This window comes from Bos indicus, chromosome 23 (genome assembly GCF_029378745.1).
Source record: "Bos indicus isolate NIAB-ARS_2022 breed Sahiwal x Tharparkar chromosome 23, NIAB-ARS_B.indTharparkar_mat_pri_1.0, whole genome shotgun sequence".
Taxonomy (NCBI): Eukaryota; Metazoa; Chordata; class Mammalia; order Artiodactyla; family Bovidae; genus Bos; species Bos indicus.
In genome coordinates, this window is record NC_091782.1 from 35,263,683 (window position 1) to 35,286,391 (window position 22,709).

The 22,709-nt window shown below is 38.4% G+C and overlaps 1 protein-coding gene across 2 annotated transcripts in view; it reads left to right on the forward strand.

Moving 5' to 3' along the window:
- Window positions 1-677: 677 nt before the first annotated feature.
- GPLD1 (glycosylphosphatidylinositol specific phospholipase D1) overlaps window positions 678-22,709 on the forward strand; it is a 51,764-nt gene continuing 29,732 nt past the window's right edge. The window contains exons 1-8 of one of the 2 annotated variants that reach the window (XM_019986207.2): window positions 678-933; window positions 1,400-1,482; window positions 3,982-4,037; window positions 14,100-14,178; window positions 15,892-15,989; window positions 16,476-16,586; window positions 17,632-17,680; window positions 18,551-18,605. In XM_019986207.2, the coding sequence (XP_019841766.2) occupies window positions 908-933; window positions 1,400-1,482; window positions 3,982-4,037; window positions 14,100-14,178; window positions 15,892-15,989; window positions 16,476-16,586; window positions 17,632-17,680; window positions 18,551-18,605 (557 nt within the window). In that variant the 5' untranslated portion in view covers window positions 678-907. Of the gene's footprint in view, window positions 934-1,268; window positions 1,483-3,981; window positions 4,038-14,099; window positions 14,179-15,891; window positions 15,990-16,475; window positions 16,587-17,631; window positions 17,681-18,550; window positions 18,606-22,709 lie in introns of those variants that run through there. The other variant, XM_019986208.2, reaches the window with a different exon arrangement.

A 22,709-nucleotide genomic window follows, 5' to 3' on the forward strand; every position in this document is an offset into this window, starting at 1 on the left:
AAAAACAGCTAGAAGTCAGGTTTTTTGTTTGTGTTTTAGGTTGTGCTGCACAGCTTTTGGGATCTTATTTCCCACACCAGGAATTGAACCTGGGGCTCTCAGCTAGTGAAAGCACAGAGTCGTAGCCAGTGGACCAGCAGCAAATTCCCAGAAATCTAGATTTATATGCAGATTTTTCCTGTTTAAAAAAAAAAAATGTCGTAAGTTTATAAAACAATCCATTTGCCAAACAAAACACTCAGTTTATGGCCTCTGACCTACAGTCAGGAGCAGCAGGGCCTCATGCCATCGGGGTTGGGGAAGAGCTGTTAGCATTGTTTTCCTTGGGGATTTGCAGGAGCAAAGGAAACTTGGCAGACACCCGAGGGTCTCAGACCATCCCGTCTTCTCTTCTTCTCTTCCATTTGGCTAACCTGAATGAACACTGTGAACTCCCCCTCTTTCAAAATCAACTTTCCTGCTTCTAATGTTATGCGTCATTCGAGCTTTAAGATCACCATCACTTCTACAAAGAGTTATACCTAAGTTCTCCCATTGATTAAGTGCAATAGATTGCATACTTGTAACGTCAGGTGTATTCTGAACCTCTCATTTTCTGAATCCTTCTTTCTTGGTCCAAAATCTGTCGCTCTCCACTCACACTCCCCTCTCCCCCACTGAAAGTGTTATCAGCATCTTTGCCTGCAGGAATCTGACCAGGCAGCAGGTTCTGGATAAGTGCTCTAAGAACAGCCGGGGAGAAAGAGACCAGGAGAAGTTGCTGTTGTGTAATCCCATGCAAGTGTCATTATCTGTTGCCAAATACTGAAAGAGAAGCTGGTTCCAACTGATCATCATAAAACCTTTCCCAGCACTTGTGGCTGCAGAGGCCGAGGAAGCAGGGCAACCAGATATATGTGCGGAAAAAATGCAAGAGAAATCGACTCTTGTGAGGTGAGGTGGTCCAATATATGGATTATCAATACAATCAATAACTTTTAAAGATAAAGGTTATCAATATCTTTTTTTTTTAAAGAAAGTAAAGAATATTTGGAGACCACTTTGCATCTCCATCCAAACGTCATATTAAAAAGAAATCCAGGAGAAACCAGAGTCCGGTGATGGGAATGCTTATACCGGGAGGCATTGAGATTTCAGTTTATCCCTTTTTTTTTTTTTCTCCTTTCCTCTCCCAGGTGGAGTTTGTTTGCTGTCCTGGTGAAGTTAAACAGTAGTTAAACAGTTGACTTCACTGGGAAATGATATTATTTTGAAATGAGGCAGGGTTTCCCGTGTCAGTGACCTGGTTAGAGGGAGAGCAGCTGGTCTGGGCCAGGCTTCTAGACTCCGTGCTGCCGCAGCTCTGAGCATTGCTCGTCACCATAGGAGCGGGGAGTAATGAGAGCATGTCTGCTTTCAGATTCTGGTCAGGACTGCTGATGCTACTGGGCTTCCTCTGCCCTAGAAGTTCACCATGTGGCATTTCGACACACATAGAAATAGGTAAGTGGCAGCCTCTTGTCGTGGTATGAAGGACAGTGTATCTGTCAGAAACGTTAAGGAGGGGATTTAAAATCTATCCCACTTGTTGACAACAAGTTCCCCTGCTGCCCTGAGCCATGCGGCAGCGAAGGGGAGAAAGCCCAGGCTGGAGTCGTCCAGGGCTGGGGACTGACTATCGGAGTGAAGTCTATGGAGAAGCAGGAAGGTGCTTTGATCACTGTGTCTCGGGCTGTTTCTCTGCATGGGGAAATAGGAACTGGATAAACTTGGCGGGGGGGGGGGGGGGGGCGGGCGTCCCATGAAGCAGAAGAACTGATAGAATAGGAGAAGAGAAAAATGGGGGTAGTGTGGTAGGAGTAGAGGAATCTATTTTTGTTTTTACATTTTCAAGTATACGTGAAGGACCACATGTAGCCACAGGACTGGGTCCCCTGAGTCAAACGGCTTTAAAGATGGTTGGCTTCAGGGAGAGCAAGGAAGCGGGGGAATTTGAATGGTCCCTGGTATTAGAGATACCCAGAATGATGGCAGGATTTGGGGAGCCTGGGGATATAATAAGCTGATGCCTGTGAGCTCGGGGCAAAGGCTGAGTGATCTGGATAAAGGTAGATGGTAGCACAAAAGGTTGGTTCTTGGATGAAATGTATTCGTAATGTTTTTTTACTCTTTGGATAAAAACAGTAACAATGTTTTAGTTATGCTGCCTCTAGAAGGTTCAAAACAGAACAAGATTATGAATGAAAAATGAAAATTTGGAAAGGGGGCAGGGAGGCTTAAGAGGGAGGGGATATATGCATATTTATGACTGACTCATGTTGTTGTACAGCAGAAACTAACACAGCATTATAAAGCAACTATTCCCCAATTTAAAGAACATATGAAAATTTATCAGTGCAAAACAGAATATTGAGCTCTGCTGGGCAGGAACTATATCATCACAGAATTACGATTTGAAGGAATACTAGAGGTCACTGAGTATAGTTCCTTTATTTTACAACAGAGGAAATTGATCGCAGAGAGTTTTCACAGCTAACTCATTAGTGACCTAGTCTAGAATTACATATCCTAACAGTTGGTCCAGTATTCTTTCATGAAACATCTATGCTAAAATGTTAGAGTCATTTAACATCTAAAATGTTAGATGTTAGAGTCAGGAGACAGTGGAAAAGAGACTCAGGCGTAGGTTTTAATACCAGCTCTGCTATAAACTACATGAGTGACTCTGGGCAACTCACTTTCTCTTTCTCTTTTGCAAAATGAGGGGGCTGAACTTCTTAATGAATTCTAAATTATCTTGCACATCTAAGTTCTGTGAAACTGAAATTGCTAAAAACTTTAGCAGTGGGCCAAAGAGGAACAAATATAAGTGGGGATATTCAACTTTTTAATGTTAAGAGTTAAAAAATTAGCACGACAGATGAAATTTCAAAATTTTTAAAATTCAGATAATTGCTTGCCTTTCTTCAGTAGGTGCCAAACAAGGGCCCTAATAATTAATATGTTAATATAAATATAACATGTTTATGTGGACATAATTGAAGGCAATTCCAAATCTGCACAGATTGTGAGGATTCTTATACAAAGAGATTAAAACTTTGATAATTATTTGCCAGTAACTTACATGATTTAATAAATATCTTGGTTCTTGTTTTCACTTCTTATATAAGGCCTGTGTGGATGATTGACATTTTTGTGAGTTAATTAGAATTGGCCTCCTTCATTGGTTTCAGTCTGTAAACCTCTATAATCCTATTACCTGTTATTTCTGACTGCTACAACTTTGTCTCTTTATGATATAAATGCTTATAATATGGTAGTGGCTACATTTTTGTGTATGTGACTTCCAATAGAAATAAGGTGTCACCTTTGACTGTCTCTTCACAAGGCGTGTTCCTGTTATTGATACTAAGAAGATTGAGGATGTGGGTGTGCATATCTTATGGGTGTGGGTGTGTAGGTGGAGCACATGGCTTTTTGAGACTTTTTTTCTCCTTCTAAAATAGTCCAATGATGAGAAAACACTTGTGGGTCATTAATTCAGTCCATGGTTTACACCGTGTATTGTACAGATAAACTTGGTTTGTTGTGAATTGTTGAAGCAAAATATAACTTCTGTTTGAGTTTTTGACATGTGTCAGTCATTAGCTCATCCCTTAGCCTTTTTCTGTGTGATTCTCTCACCAAACCTATGAGGTGGATGTTATTTACTTAATTTTACATAGTGGGGAACTGAAGCCTAGAGAGGTAATGTAACTTACCCAAGGTCATAAGAGCTAGTTAAGCAGAAACTGTAATTTTGATTTGTATCATAACAAGATAAATATTGTTTGAATCTAACTATCAGCTAATGAAAATTACTAGTACAAATTAAATTTTCACATCCCACTTCCTTGACAGTTACAAGCACAAAATTTTATCTTTTCCTTTTAAAATGATCTTCAGGCAGTTCTGTTTTCAGTTATAGTTGGATTTAATTCATTTATATACTCATTCTTTCAGGACACAGAGCCCTGGAGTTTCTCCACCTTCAGGATGGGAGTATTAACTACAAAGAGGTAAAAAGTTTGATTTTTTTCTTTTATTCCTTGGGCATTAGCTTCCTCTCATAGGTGACAAAAATCCTAACAGATATTGAAATATTTAGTTTCAATTAAAAAGATGAGTCCTTTTTATGTCTTTATAAAATATTAATATTTGGGGTTAAAATGTATATCTCCTTTAGCACTACTTGAATATATATAATAATGAAATATTTTATATAAATTATAGTGCGAAAAACATTTGAAAGCAGTGTTTGAGAGAATTTCTTAAAATGGTACACTTTATTTCTTTTTGTAAAGAAAAGTTATACGTAAGCCACTTTTTCCCACTTCTTATCTCTCTGTGTTATGTAAAAACTGCATCATCATGGGAAGAAGTAAGTATTTATTGAGAAGTGTGCTTTGAGATTAAGACTTTTCTGCCTACTGTGCTCTTATTACAACTAGCTGATGACTCACCTTTATCCATCTTCAAATTAGTTGAAACCATTCTGGCACTATACACTCTTTCTAATTCTATAGCTAAATAAAACTGTGACAAAGATGATTCTTAAATATTACCTTTGAGAAGAGTGGTTAAATTCTCTATGACTTCAGAATTGGATCAAATTATTTACCTGTGAGTGTTGGTAATCCACTATGGAACGCAGGATGATACAAAAACTGAAATCTAGCATTGTTCATAAACTGCTTTTTGTCATTAGTTTCAACTTCCTTATTCACCAATTTAACAGGCCCGCTAGGGAAAAAAACAGCGTTTACATCTGTTGTCTTCATTGACCCTGATAGAAAGTGGTAGGAAAGAGGAGAAGCAAGAATCTGCCTCATTCATGGTGTGAACAATCAATCCTGAGCGTGCCCAGGGTGATTTTCTTGTAGAGGTATTCAAGCTTGCATCACTAACTTAAAACATGTTAAATGGACACACATCCTTCCCCTCAGCACTGGTCCTAATCCGTATACGGATGTCGTCACTGGAAATGGCTTGAGTGCCCTGAGAACACACACCTCCCCCTTTTAACTCATGAAGACAGGGATTATGTTAGCTTTTCTCATGTTATCAGAAAACCTCTTTTCAAAGATTGAGGATCTGTTTTATAACTTCGTATGTGGGGCTTTGAAGTTTCTCCTTCTCTATACTAAAACCTGCTCTCTGGTGAGTGCTGGACTCATTGGTCCAGTTTGGTGAAAGGATCCAGAGGGAGGCTACCCCAAGGATGCTAGACAGATCCCACAGGCTGGTGGTGCTCAGCAAGCCCTGCACATTTAGGGTCTGGGTTCTTTTGGTTCTGGGATTATCTTTTGCTGATCCATCCAGAGGTGACTGCATTTGTAATGACTTTAACTTACCATGGCTTCTCTGATAGCTCAGTTGGTAAAGAATCTACCTGCAATGCAGGAGACCACGGCTCAATTCCTGGGTCGGGAAGTTCCCCTAGAGAAGGGATAGGCTACCCACTCCAGTATTCTTGGGCTTCCCTTGTGGCTCAGCTGATAAAGAATCCTCTCACAATGCGGGAGACCTGGGTCCGATCCCTGGGTTGGGAAGATCCCCTGGAGAAGGGAAAGGCTACCCACTCCAGTATTAAGAAAGTGAAAGTTGCTCAATTGTGTCCGACTCTTTGCCACCCCATGGACTATACAGTCCATGGAATTCTCCAGGCCAGAATACTGGAGTGGGTAGCCTTTCCCATCTCCAGGGGATCTTCCCAACCCAGGCCTGGAGAATTCCATGGACTATACAGTCCATGGGTTGCAAAGAGTTGGACACGACTGAGCGTCTTTCACTGCTAACTTACCATAATCAAGTTAATAAGAGACTAATGCATAAAGCTGAGAAAGTCAGTTTATTAATGTATAAGAACTGTAAGAACCAAACATATCTCACACTGGTGGTAATTTTGTTGTTGTCCAGTCGCTAAGTCGTGTCTGACTCTTTATGACCCCATGGTCTGCAGTGGGCTTCCCTGTCCTTCACAATCTCCCAGAGTTTGGTGGTCATTATTGCCCTGATTTTAGTCCTTCTACAAGAATAAATATAATTTATTAGATAAATAAATAAATATGGTGTATTAACCAGGAAATCAGAACAATGGTGTTCGGTTGGTTGCTGTCTTTTCTTTGCTCTGGTCCTCCCTCACTGCCTGTAGAATAGGTTTGGTCTTTTCTGATCATAGAACTAATAGAAACTGATCGTAAAAAAAATTTAAAGTTACGTTATTTTGTAAACTTGCCTTTTTGGTAATTTACTATATCAGAGAGATCATATATTTGTTCATGTCCATATTAATAGAAGTCTTTAGAATAATTTTTAACAATTACATAATTCTTTGTACCATAATTTATTTAGCCAGTTTCCTATGTTAACTTTTTATTTTGAAATAATTTAAAACTGATAGAGAAGTTGAAAAAAATTAGACAAATACTTTCGGTATGACTTTTACCTAATTCCCCCAATTGTTGATAACTTATCCTATTTGCCTTCTGAGCCTATGTATACATATGATTTTCCCCTGAGCCATTTGAGAGTTAACTGCTGAAGTGGTTGTAATTACCCTTCAATGCACCCTTGTGTACAGTAATTCCCTTTACCCTCAAGGGATATGTCCCAAGACCCTCAGTGGATGCCTGCAACTGTGGACAGTTCAGTTCAGTTGGGTTGCTCAGTCTTGTCTGACTCTTTGAGACCCCATGGATCACAGCACGCCAGACCTTCCTGTCCATCACCAACTCCCAGAGTTTACCCAAACTCATGTCCATTGAGTTGGTGATGCCATCCAACCATCTCATCCTCTGTCTTCCCCTTCTCCTCCTGCCCTTAATCTTTCCCAGCATCAAGGTCTTTTCAAATGAGTCAGCTCTTCACATCAGTGACCAAAGTATTGGAGTTTCCAGCTTCAGCATCAGTCCTTCCAATGAATATTCAGGACTGATCTCCTCTAAGATGGACTGGTTGGATCTCCTTGAAGTCCAAGGGACTCTCAAGAGTCTTCTTCAACACCACAGTTCAAAAGTATCAATTCTTTGGCGCTCAGCTTTCTTTATAGTCCACCTCTCACATCCGTACATGACTACTGGAAAAGTACCTCATATATACCATATTTTCCTACACATATGTACATACTTATGATAAAGCTTAATTTATGAATTAGGCACAGTAAGAGAAACAACAGTGACTAAAAAATAGAACAAGTATAACAATATATGTAATAAAAATTATGTAACTATGGTCTTCCTATCAAAATAACTTACTGAACAAATTTATTGTCTTTTCCATTTTATCTAAGCACTTAATTGTATACTGTGGCTGTACTTTTGCAGTTTGAGGTGCTGCAGCAATACTAGCACAAATTTCCTTTTCCTTCACAATTTCATAGCTAGAATATTTCTTTCCTTATCTACAGCATTCACCTTTTCACTTAAAGAAAGCCCTTCACAGTTTCTCTTTGGTATGTCCAAATGGCCAGCACCACTCCTCTTGTGCTTTGGGGCCATTACTGAGTAAGGTAAGATCTACTCGAACACAAGCACTGTACTACCTAAATCGCAGGTCTAATGATGGAGACTAACAGGCAGGATATAGTGGACAAAGGGAGGCTTGATAGAACAGGATGGTGCGAGCTTTCATCATCATACTCAGAATGGTGGCCAGTTTAAAAATCAGGAATTGCTTATTTCTGGAATTTTCTGTCTGAGATGATGTATTTTTGGCTGGGCTGAGTCTTCACTGGTGCGCATGGGCTTTCTCTACCTATGAGGAATGGGGGCTACTCTTGTGGCGCACAGGCTTCTCACTGCAGTGGCTTCTCTTGTTGTGGGGCATGGGTTCTAAGCTCGTGGGCTTCAATAGTTGTGGCACACGGCTCAGCAGTTGTGGCTCAGAGAGAGCTGGCTCAGTAGCTGTGGCACACAGGCTTCGTTGCTCCATGGCATGTGGGATCTTCCTGGACCAGGGATCAAACGGGGTGTCCTCTGCATTGCAAGGCAGATTCTTAACCACTGGAACACCAGGGAAGCCCCATTTAATATTTTTGGACTTGGGTCACTAAACCAAGGAAAGCAAAACCGTGGTTAAGGAGGGACTATATTTCCTAAAAACAAGGACTATATATATGTGTGTGTGTACATATACACACACTACTATATACATGTATATAACTACAGTATGATAATAATGACAATCAGTAAATCAACATAGAAATAACACTATTGCGCAATCCCAGGCTCTTACAGATTTCAACAGTTAACTCAACATACTTCATCGTTTCAGGGCTGATACAGAAGCACGTGTTTGGTTCCCTCTGAGCTTCTCCAACCTGGAACAGTTCCTTAGGCCTACCTTCTCTTTATTGTCCTCAACAGTTTGAAAAAGTACAACCCAGTAACTCTGTGGAACGCACCTTCATTTGGTTTTGTTTGATGTTTCCTCATGATTAGATTCTCCTGCAGGTTAGTTTTGGGCAGAAATACGATAGACCACTGAAGTGACGCTGTACTCTTCTCATTGTGTTTTGTCAAAAGGCCCGTAATGTCAACTTGAACCATTTCTGGTGATGTAACTTTTATTTCAGCTGTTGTATTTTTCATTCAGTTCTTTATGTCTTCTATTTGAGAGAACTTTTTTCTTTCTTCTTTTTTTTTTTTTGGTTTCAGATGTGTTTGCAATTGTTCAGTGAAGCATTTTTCTGAGGGTTACTATAAAATATTTGTCAGATAATTCAGAAATTCCTGCCATCTCTTGGTGGGCATCTGATGACTGTCTTTTTTCATTCCTTTTGACATCTTTCTAGTTCTTGGTATGACGAGTGATCTTTGATCGTAGCCTGGACTTTTTAGGTATTAGGTTACGAGACTGGATCTTCTTTAAACTTCCTGTTCTAGTTGTGTTCTTCTGATACCACTCAGGTAGTGGAAGGAGTCAGGGGACACTCCTTCCTAACTGCCAACGGGGGTTAGAATTCAAGGTTCCTCACTGGGCCTCTCTTGATGCCTCCCTGGCTAGCATAGGTAGGAGTACCTAATGGCTGCTCCTCACCATGGTCTTTACTGATGTCAGAAGGCAGAGGTGGCCTCTTACCTGGGTGGAGGTGGATGTCCTGGTCTCCCCTGGGCCTCTTCTTATACTGCCCCCCTTCCCACAGCAGGGAAGGGGAGAAATCCCTTGTTCCAGTTGGGATTGGATGTCCAGGCTCTCCTCATGGTCTCACTGATACCATAGGGTAGGGGACAGGATGGCAGGGATGAAAGTTCTGGCTCCCTCCTTAGCCCTCTCTGATACCACCGCAGTGGGGGAGCCAGGGCACCTCATTGCAGCCTGGTGAGAGGGCAAGCCGAGGCTCCCCACGAGACCTTAGCTAGTAGTGAGGAAGCGTGAGTCTGTGTTTTCTTCTTTGGTGTTTGTCTAGAGCAGAGAGGTTACTGTGCAGAAGTTGTGTCTTGCTAGGCTGTCCCATGCCTGGTTTTGTGGCCTGAGAGTTGCAGGCTTTTGTTTTGTCTACACCCATTGGAGTTTCTAGGCAGCTGGCTTTTCCAATATCCAGTTTGGACTACATGAAGCAAAAAGAAAATCCACAGAACTCACCACAGTGTTACTCTTCAGCTCCTGTTCAATGTGCATACTTTTATCCACCTTTGAGTCATAAGTTATATTCTTTTCTTAGACAATGTCCAGGGTTTCAGCTGTATTTAGCAAAAAGAACAGGGATAAGTACACCCACTCCATCTTCCTGGAAGCAGAAGTCCTATTGCTATCGATGATAATTTTGGTTAAGATGGAGTCTGCCGCATTTTACATTGGAAAGTTAATAAATATTTTCTACTTCTTTAAGTAGTAAATATTTTGTAGGGAGATATATTGAGGTAATGCAAATATTCTGTTTCTCATTAAACTTTTTAGCATCCATTGATTCTTGCCTGAAATAATTTTGATGTTTGCCAAATGTTCATCTGATTCTATCATTCCTTGTACATTTATAAATTTGGATTCTGCTATAAGGTAAAGACTCTTCTTCCCCATTTATCTATCTCTTTATATTATATATTCATGGATTCCTCTTTTATTCAATGGTTTATATCACATTATGTGCAGTGCTTAGTCACCCAGTCATATCTGACTCTTTGTGACCCCAAGGACGGTAGCCCTCCAGGCTCCTCTGTCCATGGGATCCTCCAGGCAAGAATACTGGAGTTGCCATGCCTTCCTCCAGGGGATCTTCCCAACCCAGAGATCAAACCCAGGTCTCCCACATTGCAGGCAGATTCTTTACCGTCTGAACCACCAGGGAAGCCCTATATCACATTACTAATATTATTTATTCTGATGCTCCAATTGTCCCAGAATTCATTTCAAGTTGGCTTTTGTGTCTGTTTAAAACCCTGGATTCACAGGAAAACATCTCCAATTCCAATCCATCAGCACAGGATCTAATCTAATCTTCTCCAGGTTCTTATCTGTAACTCCTTTCTGCAACAGTGAAACCTGACCTCCATTATCCTTAATACAAGTTCTGGTTCTGACATGCTTGATCTCCTTGTAGGTAATCCAAGGAGCAAGTCCCTTCAGCTCTGGTACTGCTAGTCGAATCCCCTTGGCCCAGAAACAAATGAAAAACGAAAACAGAACAGGGAAGACATACGGGACCAAGAAAGGATTAATATCCTTAATTGTTCCTGTAGTTCATTGAAATTTCTTTATCTTCAGCTCTGGAAACAGATTCACTTTTAGAAGTCTGTTCTTATTATTTTTTTCATTTTTGCCAATATGTGAAAATGGTATTTTGTTATAGGTTATATTGACAAATAATTAATTTATTATTAATGAGGTTAAATATATTTTCAAGTGTTTATTGACTATTTCTATTGCTTCTTCTATGAATTGCCTGTGTCTTTGCTAATTTTTCTATTAGGATATTAATCTTGATGTGAAGAATGACTTTTTGTTTTACTAAAGACAGCATCTTATCATGTGTCAAATGATTCTCGTGGTTATTTATTTTTCTCTTAAATTTGTTTCTGGTTCTTTTTATTTATTTATTTATTTTTATTTTTTTTACTTTACAATATTGTATTGGTATTGCCATACATCAACATGCATCCGCCACGGTCTGGTTCTTTTTACCATGCACAGCATTAAAATTGTTGTGTAGTTAAGTGCATCAATCTTCTCTTTAATGGTTTCTGCCTGTATGTTTTGCTTAGAAACATCATTTCCATTCTGAGATTATACAATTATTCACTTAAAATGTGTCTTGTTATTTTCATGGCTCTGTTTTTGACATTTAACTTTCTAATTCATCTTGTACTTAATTTTCGCATAAAGCATGATAGGGATCCAGTGACCTGTTACTGATAATGTCAATTTCAAGTCAGTGTCACATAGGTTAAGTATGGATTCCCTGCAAGAATGGAGTGTTCATTGCAGTGGGGTTGTGCCAACACAATTGTCAATTACTCCATCCTTCATTCATCTCTATCATGCATTATGGTTGAATCTACTTCTTTACTCTTTATTCTATTTCATTGATCTGTGTCTTTTGGTGCATTTTTATATCTGAAGGACATATCCTCCTTCTGTACTCTTTTCTCTCTAGCAGTTTCCTGATTTTTTTTTCTGACACCTTTTCTTAAAATTTATTTTTAACTGGATTTTAATTGCTTTACAATGTTGTTCATTTCTGCTATACAACAGCATGAATCAGCTATATGTATATGTGTATCCTCTCCTCTTGAGCTTCCGTCCCACCCGACACCTTTACTTTCTAAAATTTGCTTTAGAATTATTTAAAATTTGCTTTAGCATTATTTTCCCCTGTTAAATAACACTATCTCACCAGGAGATTCAGATTCAACAAGTCTTAATACATATGAAGTGACCATTATAGTGGCTGCTAAGGTAAATGTTCAGCAAAGTTAATTATTACTTTTAAGTGGCGAAAGTTCAACTCCAGCTGTCTTTAGAAAAAAGACTTTAAGGGTTCATGTAACTGATAAGCCTGGGGCACAGCTGGACTGAGAGGTCTAAGTGATACTCTCTCTCCTAGACACTGGAAGACACTGGCCATCCAGAACTCAGGTTCTAAGTCTAAAATCCCTGGAGAGTTGAAGACTTCCCTGGCAGTCCAGTGGTTAAGAATCTGCGCTGTCTCTGCAGGGGGCACAGGTTCAACCATCCTTGGTCGGGGAACTAAGATACCAGTTACCTGCAAGATGTGGCCAAAAATAAATAAATTAAGACGGAGAGAGAGCATCATCTTAAAAACAAAAGAATGTCTTAAACTAACAAGCAAAAACTCTGAGGAGAAGAAAGCATCTTCTTTCTTCTCCCCACAGCTCTAGCTGAGAAGTCTTGGGGGACGTTCTAGCTGAAGTAGCTTTTGTTAAGCAAACATCTCTGAGCCAAATACTGTAGTGGGAATGGATATACCGCCCTTGTGGTCAGTCTGCCTCACCTGCTCAGTATGGAAGTGATTCTGTCTTTAGAAGACTGGGGATGAGACATTGCTTGAAAAAGGAAAAACAAAAAGTAGGTGATACTGTATTTCCTTCTGTTTCAAGTTATTTGAGGTACTTCTTTGTTGCTTCTACATCTAGCCTATGTTATTAGTAAGTCCCTATTGAAAAATTAAAAAGTTGGATTGCCAGACTTTTCCTTTGCCCACTGGGTCAGAGCTCATTTGCAGATAGTGGAAACCCCTCTGGGTTTCCATAAGAGGAAAGCCCTCTTATGCGGAGAGGGGTACAAGACCACGTATTAGGGGATTCAGTGCTGACAAACTGTGAGAAATGGAGGAGCAGCCTCCTCCATTGAGTTGAGTATCCAGAAAGGACTCCCAGAACAACACACAGAACTGGCCTGCCAGAGCCACTAAGCAGTCAAACAGACACTGTTCCATTCACGAGCTCCATGTCCAACTGTCTCCTGTGTGGTTTGGAAAGTAAGAAGCCGCCATATTGACTGCTGGCTCCAGGACCTCATCACCTCAGCCACGTTCCTTAGTAACAAAATAGATGCCCTCTACTCTGCCTGTGATCACCTGGGCCCCCTCTACTGCTGCTGCCAAAAGGCCAAACACTTCCATGCTGGCTGGGAATAAACAAGGGAGAAGTGGCTCCTCAGTAGTGGCTGGGGAATGTAGTCTTCATTTTCTAGGCCCTAGCACTCATCTGGGTGTAGCCATAAGGGGGTTGGAATGGGATGGAGTGAGCCAGGCCACCAAGGAAGAATGCTGGGAAGAAAACCTCTACCATCGACTTACACATCATTTTTGGAAATGGGAAAGGGTATTTTTGTAACCCTCCAAAAGGTTATAATCTTAACCTTTAATCTATAAAGGATATCATCTTACTCTAAAGCACAGGTAGCAACTATAAACATACACACACACAAATAGATATGAACTGATACATGTATATGTGTATGAATATATATATGTGTGTGTTAGTTGCCCAGTCGTGTCTGACTCTTCGTGACTCCATGGACTGTATGTAGCTCACCAGGCTCCTCTGTCCATGGGATTCTCCAGGCAACAATACTGGAGTGGGTTGCCATTTCCTTCTCTAGAGGATCTTCCTGACCCAGGGATCAAACCTGCATCTCCTATGCCTCCTGCATTGGCAGGTGGGTTCTTTACCACTAGCGCCGCCTGGGAAGCCCCAGTAAATATATATGTATATCTGTCTGTATTTTTCTCATTTTACTGGTTGTCACTAGGTCATCAAAAAACTTACCACACACCAGTTCCGGGTCAGTGAAATAGTCTTGGAGAAATCTTATTCTTCTTGGTGGACAGAAAAAAAGCAAGAGATTTAATTAAATAGGTGATTTTTTTTTTTTTTTTTTTTACTACTACTTAATCAGCTTGTTTGTTTTTGGTAGGGAAGAACCTGAAATTACATTTGGTAGGGTGCTGTTTGAATTATATTGATATAAGAGTTATTTATTTATGCCTGCCTTCCTTCACTTCTTCCTTCCATCACTTCTCCCCTACCATCACATCATTCTAACTTCCCACACCTGGGCCTGCTTTTCTCAGGCTGTTGACTCTTGCCCTCTAACCTCTGTATTTTCCTGCTCCCCAGCTGTTACTTAGGCACCAGGATGCATATCAGGCTGGATCCGTGTTTCCTGACTCATTTTACCCTAGCATCTGTGAGAGAGGTAAGATGGAGACTTACAGACCAGATGATGTTGCTTTTCCTTGGTTGATAGGAATAGCTCAGACTCGAAAAAATAACAAACAACACATTATATTTTCCACTGTTGTTGATCAATGACTTAGTTCGGTTGTGTTTTCCATTTAACCGAAACTCACTTGCTTAAGGGTAAAAATTCTGAAAGCTTTATTCTAAGCACTCTGAATTACTCTCCTGCTTCGTGGCAGAAGAGAGAACATTTTGAAGGAAATCAAAAGGTTCGAGTTTTTATTCCTTGGATGTTATCTGTTAGTGTGTGACCTTGAAAAAGCGCCTTCCATGCTGAGTCTCAGTTTCCATGTCTGCAACATAGCCATATCTAAATTAATTACTATTTAATAGTAATAATTAACGCAGGCCTGGCTGCTATACTGAATTGCTGTTGGCATTAACGTATGTTATTTTGTCAAGTGTTATGCAAACCCAAGATAATATTAAGTTAAATGTGCTTCAGTTATGCTTTAAACAAAAGTGGTTAGGCTACTTTTAGTTTAATAATGATATAAAAAATTTGACTTGAGGGATCTGAACTCTGGGATTTTGCTTTTGATTGCTTCTATGTCACGTGATACTCCATGAAGAATCTGGCACTTGAAGGTTTAGAATAGATATCAGTTCCTGTTTTTTTTCACTTACTCCTCCTGCCTCCTGTGGGAATAAAGAGGCATATAGCACACCCCATTTAAAAATATTATAAATTCAAATACTTGAAAGCTGTTGAAATATCTGCTTTTTTCTTTTGTGCTATTAGGGAGGCTGACTGTGATAGAAAAGAAGATTTAAAAAAAAACCCAAATTAAAAAAAAAAAACAGGGACAGCTTATTTCTTTAGCTTTAGGGTACAGAACTTAACACTTCCAGCTTCTCTTGCAGCCCAGCTATTTCTAGATTCTATGAGCAGTTAAGGCTCCTTTTTCTTTTGGCTGGCCGTTCTTCCTAGAGGCTTCCTTTGAATATTGACTCAGGAAACTAAGAGGTTTGGAGGGAAGGCGAAGGAACGCAGCAACACAGCAGGTGGTGGTAGAATATTTCATTGAGAAGCTCCAACTTTAAAAAAAAATTGGGGTATAGTTGCTTTACAATGTTGTGTTGGTTTCTGTTGTACGTTGAAGTGAACCAGCTATTTGTATACGTATATCCCCTTTTTTGTATTTCCTTTCCATTTAGGTTACCGTAGAACACTGAGTAGAGTTCCTTGTGCTATATAGCAAGTTCTCATTAGTTGTCTCTTTTGTGCATATTAGCATCCATATGTCAGTCCCAATCTCACAGTTCATCCCCTGCTTCTCTCTTGGTATCCATATGTTTGTTCCCTACATCTCTGTCTCTATTTCTGCCTTGCAAACAGGTTCATCTGTACCATTTTTCTAGATTGCATGTTTATGTATTAATATACAACATTTTTCTCTGACTTACTTTGTGTGATAGTCTTTAGGTTCGTCCACATCTCTACTAATGACCCATTTTCATTCCTTTTTATGACTGAGTAATATTCTATTGTTTAAATAGACACAAGTACCCCAGTGTTTGTTGAAGCACTATTAACATTAGCAAAGACATGGAAATAACCTAAGTGCCCACTGACAGATGAATGGATGAACAAAGATGTGGTGTGTATATACAAGAGAACCTCCAACCTTTTAAGAGGGAGCTCTGACGGTTGCCTCTGTTTTGTCAGGACAATTCCATGACGTGTCAGAGAGCACTCACTGGACTCCATTTCTTAACGCAAGTGTTCATTATATCCGGAAGAACTATCCTCTTCCCTGGGATGAGGTAGGCACAGCCTGTAACCCTAAAAATACTTCGTTCCAGACTTGCCAAGTACTATTGTTGCACCTGCAGTAACTCCATTTCTAACCCCAACCCTTAATCCAGGCTCTGAGGGCTACTCACCCTTCTGCCTCAATACCAAACACAGCATATGGGACATAGTAAATAGCTAGTCAACAGTTGAACAAATGATTTTTCAAAATTTACATCTTCAGTTTTATTTTCAATAAACAATTTTTAAAATTTGGGGCATGTCACGTGGTCATTTTGCTCCCCTAGTAAATAAATCTGAAAGCAGTTTCAAGGCACTCAGAAACATTTCAAAAAAAAGTCCTTTGTGGTTCGTGGGTAACTACAACATACCTGTCTCTGATGTTTTGTTAAGTCTCAGTAATGGAAATGATTTCATATTTGTTAATCCTTTTAATAAGGTTGTTATAAAATTACTACCTTCCCCCTAACCCCAACTCTAATTTGCTTATTTGGCAGGACACAGAGAAACTGGTAGCTTTCTTGTTTGGAATTACGTCTCACATGGTGGCTGATGTCAACTGGCATAGCCTGGGTATTGAACAAGGATTCCTTAGGACGATGGCTGCCGTGAGTACATAGCTTCAGGTTAATGACTTTGTGGGATGATATTGTCCTACCCAAGATTGAGAAGTGACTCTTTTAGGATAGTTAGGGACTTTGGAAAGGTTATGTACACACTGCTATATTTAAAATGGATAATCAACAATGTTATGTGCCAGTCTGGATGGGAGAGGGGTTGAGGGGAGAATGGATACATTTATATGTATGACTGAGTCCCTTCGCTGTTCAGCTGAAATTATCACAACATTGTTAATTGGCTATACCTAAATACAAAATGTTTTCAGTGCTAAAAAAATGAAATTAAAAAAAATTTATTAAAACCTGACTATTTTAGGAAAAGAAAAACTTAGGTTATTCAGATTCACATGGAAATAAGACTCTTTGCCCAATGTAGTATTCATTAGATTTCCATCTCTTCTTGTTCATTGCTCTTACACATTTGCTACCCGGGTAAATTCATCCACGTGGGCAGATTGATTAATGTGCCCTGAAAACAGCCATAGATGTCATGTTCTGTTTAGTCACAAACAGTATTTGAGACATTTTATGTTTTAGTCAAGCTGTGCATCTTAATAGCAGAGGTATAAACCCCTACTATCTGTTTCTATTTAAAAGTAAGTTAGCATGCTTTTGTTTTTTGTTTTTTTTTTTTCCCTTTTTTTCTTTTCTATATGAAGATGCCATATCCCCACTGAAAATTGTGACCTTACCTGATGAAAGTCCCCTCTGGTTATTCATTGATGTTAATACTATCCTGTAAAAAATATAAACTTGCACTTAGAGATTGTTCATGTATCCTGTTAGATACAAATGTTTGCAGCAGCTCTATCTGTTAAAACATGAAGCATACAACTCAGCTGCCAGGATCATTTTTTTTTTTTAACAAATGATAAAAGTAAATGTTTCTTTGAAAAGTGAGTCCAGTCACCACTACGCGTCCTCAGCAGTCGTTGGGTTAGGCTATCATCTCCCCACGCCTCGCTTCATTGCGGGGTAGGAGTGTGGGGTTCAATTTGTGATATATACTAGATGGTTCTCTTTTTTCCCTCAGATTGATTTTCACAACTCCTATCCCGAGGCACATCCGGCTGGTGATTTCGGTACTACTTATTTACATATTGCCAGAGTCTCTTTCGTGGTAGTTATATTTCACCTGTAGTCACTATTGAACCCTATGTATGTATGCTTTTAGTTTCTTGCCACTAGCTTTCTATTTTAACATTGCAATTGTTTAGAGTACAGGAATTCTTCATTTAATATAGAGATGCACATCTGCAAAGATTATAAATATATGAATGCGTTATATATGTATATATGTGTATATGTATATAATATATAATACTATATATGTATTTTGTAAAAACCAAACAAAAAATGGGATTTTCCCTGGTGGTTCAGTGGTAAAGAAGTCTCTGTGCTTCCACTGCAGGGAGCTCAGGTTCAATCCCTGGTCAGGGAAATTCCACTTGCCTTAAGGTGTAGCCAAAAAAAGGACAAAACAACCAAAAAAACACCATTATATTTTATCATTGACTTGTGCCATTATTTTAGAAAAGCATTACTTTTAAAATCAGATTTAAATTCATTGCCTAGTGTCTCCTAATACTTTAGCTTTAAATGGATAAACTCCATCTTTTTCTATATTTAATTACCTTTAAATATGCACAGTATTGGTGAGTAGTGTTTATTTAAATAGAAGAATCTTTATGGTCCATTTTAAAGTGAAAAACCTTTTGGTTATATGAGTTTCTTTATTCTCTGAATTAATTCTCTTTCTTAATTCATGTGTTTCACTAAGATTTTAAAAGGTCATTTTTTCTTAAAGATGTGCTTATGCAACTAAAATAATGAACAGAAACCTATAACAGTGTGAAGAACTAATAAACTGGATTGTGCAAATTTATGTTCAAAGAAGCTTGCTATATATTGTCATTAATTCTCCAAAAGCAAATATTTTTCTCATATCATAGGAGGAGACGTGTTGAGCCAGTTCGAGTTTAAATTTAATTACCTCTCACGGCACTGGTAAGAGCAATGTACATTTAAATATGTGATACCCAAGTGGCAGTTAGGAGCTTGACTCTTTTTTTCCTTAGAAAATAAACCTTACAATGTAATAAGGAGCCTTCTACATTTGTACATGTTGGAAAGTATAACTAAAGATTAGACTAGTCTAAGTAGATTCTTTTAAAAAAATCTATGAATTATGCCAAACATGTAAAATAATGTATTTTTTATAAATAAAAAATAAGATGATCCACACTGTATAGCTGCCAGCTACCTTAAGAAGTAGACCATAGCTGGAATGTAGAGGCTCCCTGCCTTTCCTTCTGTCATATCACGTTTTCTCCCACTAGGTATAACCACAACCTTAGGTTCACTTAATCACTTAGTTGTTTTTCCCTTACATGAGTTTTACTACATGTAGGCGTATCCATGGGCTTCCAAGTAGTACCAGTGGTAAATAACCCGCCTGTCAATGCAGGAGACATAAGAGACGCGGGTTCAATCCCTGGGTTGGGAAGATCCCCTGGAGTAGGAAATGGCAACCCACTCCAGAATTCTTGCCTGGGACATTCCAGTAACAGAGGAGCCTGGTGGGTTGCTGTCCATGTGGTTGCAAAGAGTCAGATCCAACTGAGCACATAAGCACAGTCATATCTGTATGCAAAATATTATTTGGGTTTTTACTTTAAATAGAATTCTACATCATGCATTTGGCTTAAAGTGAAATTTTAAATTAGAATTTAATTTAAAAATGTTTCTTGTTTAAAATTATTTCCCTGACATTTAATCATATTGATATGTTCGGGGATAGTGCATTGGTTTTCACCGCCGTATGGTCCTCCCTTATGTAAATCTGCCAAAATGACTTGATTCTAGTGTTGACGGATGTGTAAGTAGTGTTAAGTGTTTTTGCTTAAATATCATGTTGCTATGGACATTTTTGTACATGCATTTTTGCACGAGAGGTGAATCTCTTTCAAGTAAATGGCACCAGAAGTGGAACTGTTGGGCCATAGGACTTCGGCATGTTTAACCTAAATAAATAATCCCTGGCTGTCATTTAGAATGGTCTTCTCAATTTATACTCCCATCAGCTTTGTGCTCCCTCTTCTGCATTCTCTAATACTTGGTATTGTCCAGCTTTAAAATTTTTCTAACCTATTTGGTATAAAATGATATCTCCTTAAAGTTTTAATTCGCATTTCCCAGGCTACTGTTATAATAAGGTTGAGTATTCTTTCCTATTTTATTGAATGCGTTTCATTTTAAGTGAGAACCTTGTTTGGTTTTTAGCCTATTTTTCTGTTGGGCTTTCCTTTTTATTTCTGAGTATTCTTGGTATATTCTGGGTTCTAATCTTTTGTTAGTTTATCAATTATTTGTTATAAATATCTTTTAATAGTTTGTGGCATGTCTTTTTACTTATGGTATATCTTGATAAATAGAGTTTATTAATTTTAATGTAGTTGAATGTATCAGTCTCTTCCTTTGTAATTTGTACTTTTAACATCTTATTTAAGAAATCCTTTCCTACCTTGAGGGCATGAGGTTATTCTCCTACATAGCCTTCTAAATAGTTTATAGTTTCATTTTCTTTCTATTTTCTAATTTATTTTCTAAATTGTAGGATACTCGCTTTGCAGTGTTGTTGGTTTCTATCATATATCAGTATGAATCAGCCATAGGTGTGCATATATCCCCTCCCTTTTGAACCTCTCTCCCACCCCTTCCCACCCTTCTAGGTTATCACAGTATAGTTTCCTTTATTAACTTTATGTCTTTAATTTACCTGGAGTTAATTTTTTGTATATTCTGTGATAGAAATTTTATTTTTTTCCTACAGAGATAACTGATTGTCTCAGAACCATTTATCAATAGTCTAATTTTCTTCACTGATCTGTAATGTTCTCTCTAACATAAAATTCCATGTGTATGTGGGTCAGTTTCTGGGCTTTCTATCATGTTCCATTGGTCTAATTGACTCTTCCTGAACAATACTGAGTTTTAAAACTAAGACAGCTTTAATGCATTTTGACATCTGTCAGGGCTGATTTCCCAACCTGTCCTTTTTCTTCAAATGTACCTTGAAGAAATGTACCTTTGAAGAAAGGTACCTTTCTTCAAAGGTATACTCCTCACTTGATCCGTGAAATCAGGTGGGAATATACCTTCCTTCGCTGTTTTCTGGAAGTTTGTGTAAGATTGTAACTTTGATTTCTTGAATGTTTGGTAGAACTCGTCTATAAAGCCAGATGTTTTAAAAAGTAGTGACTTTTGGTTTTAGGACTGTATTGTTTTGCAGTTTCTTCTTAAAGAGTTTTATTATTTTTCTAGGACTTTTCTATTTTGTCTGAGTGTTTAAACATTTTGGCATAAGGGAGTTCATAATATCCTCATTTTTCCCTCTCATTTTACTTGTACTTCTGTTCGTTTGGCATCTATAATGTTATTTATTGTGCCTTCTCTTATATTTTTAAACAATTAATCATGTCTAATATTTTCAGTTTTATTATTGAAAAAAAATTTTGGCTTTATTGATCCTTTCTATTAATACTATATGTTCCTTTTCTCTTTCATTACTTTTTCTTATATTTATTTTTTTCCTTCTACTCTTCTTTGGTTCCTGTGAAATTTGAGTCTTGACTTTAAGGTCCACCAAATGATTAATTTTTATATATTAACATTTATTTAATTATTATTAATTTTTCACCTGTACTTGAAAAGAATGTTAATTCTCCAATTTGTGGTTTAACATTATATATATATATATATTATATATATATATATATATATTAGCTCAAGCTTTTTAAATGTACTGCTCAAATCAGAAGATTCATAAGTTTTAAATAATATAATCTTTTTAATATATTTTTATATATATTTTTATATTTTATAAATATTTATATATTTATATATAAAAATATAATTACTTTTATCTGGACAGTCTCACAATTACTGAGAAATTCATTTAAAAATCTCCTTCTATGATGATTAAATTTTTCAATTTCTCCTTGTAGTTAGGTCAAAGTTTGCTTTACATGTGTTTGAAATTATGTTGTTATGTATATTCATGTTTTCAAATCTCATGTCTTTCTGGTGAATCGAACTTTCTGTCTTTATATTTTACAATACTTACTGCCTTCAAGTCCGATTTATCAGATATTACTGTTGGATACACTGTTCTTTTTGTTGTTGTTTTTCCTTCACACGTTTACTAAGCAGATGGGAGGTGACATGACTCTGTCCCTCAGTCTTAGTCTCTGAGTATGGAGAGCTGGAAGCAGGGAGGAATGCTTACAGAACAAAGAACTAGAGCTGGGGGCCTGGCAAGTTGCCCGTTCCCATTCCTGGTCCAGCTGCCTCAGAACTAAGGGAGACCCAGAACCAATAGGTCACTCTCAAGGCAGTTGAGGACAACTGGCCTTTGGATGCCGCAGGAAGAGGTGGTGGCAGCAGGGACCTGAGGTTCCCCACCGACTCTCCACACAGGGTGCTCTGCACTGGATGAAATGCCCATTTCACATTGCACATCATCCGGGATCTGGTCTTCTTTCAGTTATATTCAATGGTGCTTGAATTCCTCAAGGCTTAAGTTACAGTTGCATTTCTCCAGGGAAGACTTGCATTCTGCAGGATACCTCAAGGCACCATTAACTGGGACCACATTTAAATGATATTCAACCCTAGAAGTTTTTCTGACTACGCAGATAGCATGAATGCAAGACCAAACATTTATACGGTTGGGTAGTGGATACCGATTTTAGTGGTGAGATAGCTTTCCCTCTCTCCTTCCATTTCCAAGATGAGGACAGACGTTTCTTTGCTGTCTTTGTTAGTATGTTGGATTTATTTCTGGCTAATATTCATGCAGAAGGTATAGCCTTTAATGAGGAGTTTCATGTGGGAAATGGCCCACTTTGGTTGATTCCTATACTTTAGCTCTTGTCTCTTGTATGCCATACAATTACCCGAGGGGAAAAAAAAAAAAAAAAAACCACCTAAGTTCCAGGTTTAGCAGATGTCTTCAGGGCAAAAACTGGCTTTCCCACTCACTTACCTGCCAAAGTTTCCAGCTCCAACTTATTTTGGGCCATGGGAAAGTTTCACTTTCCTGCTAACTTG